Source organism: Haplochromis burtoni, unplaced genomic scaffold, assembly GCF_018398535.1.
Source record: "Haplochromis burtoni strain Fernald_Lab_line unplaced genomic scaffold, NCSU_Asbu1 Contig_388, whole genome shotgun sequence".
Lineage (NCBI taxonomy): Eukaryota > Metazoa > Chordata > Actinopteri > Cichliformes > Cichlidae > Haplochromis > Haplochromis burtoni.
The window spans coordinates 281,964-285,587 of NW_024582749.1; the positions used below are offsets into that span (position 1 = coordinate 281,964).

General features: G+C 40.0%; 1 protein-coding gene across 1 annotated transcript in view; it reads left to right on the forward strand.

Annotated features, from left to right (window-relative positions):
• LOC102304639 (prostaglandin reductase 1) overlaps window positions 1-974 on the forward strand; it is a 26,225-nt gene extending 25,251 nt beyond the window's left edge. The window contains exons 9-10 of the mRNA XM_042212718.1: window positions 225-343; window positions 444-974. Of these exons, the coding sequence (XP_042068652.1) occupies window positions 225-343; window positions 444-554 (230 nt within the window). The 3' untranslated portion in view covers window positions 555-974. The remainder of the gene's footprint in view (window positions 1-224; window positions 344-443) is intronic.
• The last annotated feature ends 2,650 nt before the right edge of the window (window positions 975-3,624 follow it).

The following is a 3,624-nucleotide window of genomic DNA, read 5'->3' on the forward strand; positions in this document are numbered from 1 at the left end:
AGGGTGTTCAAAGCTTTCATTACCAAACTGTATGAATTCATTTGAATTACAGGTGTAAAGGTATGTAGATGGTATTAGACTGAAGTGGAACAGTGACCTTTCTGGAGGGGGCCTGGACCCCAAAGGCCCACAAATATCACTGCGAAGAACACAAAATGCATGAACTGTAGTTTCTGTGAGTGAAAGATGGGTTAAATTTTTCTCTTGAACGACCTGTGTTTTAGGTCCGTATCCCTACTTCACCATGATCTTTAAGGAGCTGAAGATGGAGGGATTCTTGCAAAGTAGGTGGGAGCACAAGCACCCTGAGACCCTCAAGAGACTGTTAGCATGGGTGAAAGAGGTTAGTGTGAGCCTTTCCTTTAAGTAAAGATGTAAACATCAGTTACCTGTGTTTCTGTTGTGATGTATTGTATTTGTGATCTGTGTATGTGCGTCCACAGGGCAAACTGCAGTGTCAGGAGCACGTCACAAAAGGCTTTGATAACATGCCGGCTGCTTTTATGGGGATGCTGCAGGGAGAAAACACCGGCAAGGCCGTCGTCGCAGTCTGAAGAGTTCAATGCAAGAGAGCCAGCATTACTAATAACTGCCATTATTACACAATCTATCAATTAATGAAGGATTAATCAATAATCATAGAACACAATAATTTCACATTAATATTTCAACTTCTTGATTAGTTTTGTAATCACAGTCATATCAAAGATTAAAGCAACGCTGGGATTTAAAATGTGATTTCTAATCTAAACAGCATTACTTTATAATAAATCATTAAAGCTACATCTGAAACAAACCATCCACAATTGGAAGAGTGAAACTTTTAATCTCTAGAATTGAAAATTTCCTTAAGAAGGAGAAAATGGTGATAACTGTAAGACTTTCACTTTGTTGTGGTGAACAGTGTGGTTCTAGAATCTATTCTCATATTAAAATATCGACATTTTAGTAATTTGGGGTAAATTTGTAGTTTTTCATTAACAGGAACACAGTGAAAAGAAACTATATCATTCGGATCGTCTAACATGGGAAGGAACTACTTCCTCTTACGCCTTTCATAGTCATATGTGAAATACAGCTGTATAAATGTGTCGCAGCCCCTGGCGTGCGCACTCACAACAATGACTGAGCGTAAACGGAGTCATGTGTGGACGTATTTTACCTCCACAAACAGTCAAGACGTGGTTTGCGATACATGTGGCATCACAGTGAGGTGTTGTGGCAACACCACTTACCTCGTCAAACACATCAGAGTAAATCATATCACAGAATATGACGAGCTTATGTTGAAGCAAACTGAAGAGGAGGAGAGGGACAGGTGCTGCTAGAGCAAAACAGACGTCTCTTGCGGAGTCCTTTAGTGCTGCAGGCACGCAACGTGTTCAAATAGCGCAAAACGTCAGGTTTTTTATTTCTATATGGTTATTCTGCATCATTAAGCAAGAAGAACAAGTAGTCTGATGTCCTGTAATCATTATGAAGCTCTATTATTACAATTACAATATATAATTCTATTATGTATTGTATTATGAAATACAATGAAACATGATGTTTTTGTTCAGAGTATCGGACTTTGTAGGTGATGTCATGCCGCAATGCATTGTGGGAGCGCCGCACCATTTCAGCGAATGCAAACCACCCCCCACCCCCACCCCCTCTGTGTTGGAAGTAAGATTGCTACAAACCATATTTAAAAGCAGCTAAAAAGACAAAGGACGTTATAGACAGATTCAAATGCAAAGAGATGGTACTTGCAAAAAATACCTTGCATTGGAAATGTGGACCCGTATGAAATAACGGCAGTGGAGTAGAAACCCTGAAGACCAACCGCTATTGACTAAGCCTGATATAGTTATACAAGGACTGTTACAGATGAACCTGCATACTGGGTTTTGCTGGGCAATATGACCAAGATACAGTCAGTGGTTGGCCATAAGATAGACTTCTTCTCTCCAGCTGCCCAAAAAAAGGCTCTCAATCAAAACCATTGATTGTAGAAAAGATGGACGATGCGGCACCGCCTCCTCCCGCTAGCATACGCACTGTGTTGGAGGCTTGTTGCTAGCTAGTTAGCGATGCTACACAACTAATACTCTTAATAGTCTGTATTATTGAATGATTCAGCACTTCTTATGTTTTATCCATTTTTAGACAGCGATGAGATCAGCTACACACTCTCACAGAAGCCCAGAGTTACTGTTAATATCAAAAATATAATGCTGTCCTTTGAGATTTTAACATTTAAGACTGTGAGTGTAATGGATCTAAAACTGTTTAAATCTCTATCAGCCTGGTAACATGGAAACTTTAAAAACAGCAGCAGAACGTTTCAGTAGTGTAGTCTAATTTGTTCTTTTCATTTAATAATAGAGTCCATATTATATCAACAGCTACATTCACCCTGGAGAGAAACTAGTGAGGGAGACCATCAGGACCAAGCTGGGTTTCCTGGGTCCAGAGGTTTGGAGAAACTTCTTCCCTTTCTTTCATCACAGCTGTCCTGTGCCAGAAGTTCTGTTGACCCACTGAAAGAGGCTTCATTTAAGAAACACCAGGAACACTGAAGCTCATCGCATTGATCAAGCAGGACTCATGATCTTCACCAGCAGCTCCCTCACAGGGAAATCTTCAGCACTCCTCTGTAGGCCTGCCCCAGGAGATGGATAAACCCAGCATTTCATGAACACTGTGATGAGACCTTTGGTTTGTGTAATGTTATAAATACTCGGATACTCCCCAGAGGTTCCGGACTTTTACATAAACATAATATATTCAGTCCTGTAGAAAGTTATATTTAAAAATATATGATCCTCTCTGGTTACTCTGGTATGAATCACTTTATGGTAAATAACACACCATCTGCAAACAACTGTGAAAGAATTCCAGATCACAAGTTTGTAGTTCAACATACAAGTGACGACCTTTGACCTTCATCAGGTTTTATTTAATTGTGTTAGAGAAACTCAAACGTGCTCTTCATGCAGCTGAGTACATCAAGTGTTTAAAACAGAAGCTGTGCAGGTCTGAGATCAGCAGCTTTGTGAAACACCAAACTGAGGTCCTGTTAATGCTGATATATAGTGACACAGTTACATGGGTGATTAATCCTTTTGTTTTTTTAGTCTTTAACTTTATCAATAAAGCTGCAGCCAGACACCAGGGAGCGATAGAGACGTTTTGGCTTCATTTTTGGGGAGCTGTCGCGTCGTCCATGTTTTCTACAGTCAATGGTTGGAACCAGTGTTGCCAACTTAGCAACTTTGTCGCTATATTTAGCGAGTTTTCAGACCCCCTTAGCAACTTTTTTTCTAAAAAGCGACAAATCTGGCGACTTTTTCTGGTGTTATTGGAGACTTATTTATGACAAATTTTTGACGTGAAAGCGCGTATGGCTCTTACTCTCAACAAGCAGCAGTGCTTTGGCATAAGAGCACTTATGCAAATATGTAATGTCTTGATAAATTGAGCAGATATTAGAAGTTTACACAGCATCATTCTCGCATGAAAATATCTTAAAAGGTTATTCTGTGACCCAGACAGAGTAATATTTCAAACTCTGCTACTCTGTGTTCCTCCGCCACTGCCTCGTTTGAGTTTTGGACGAAATGGATTCTGGGATATTGC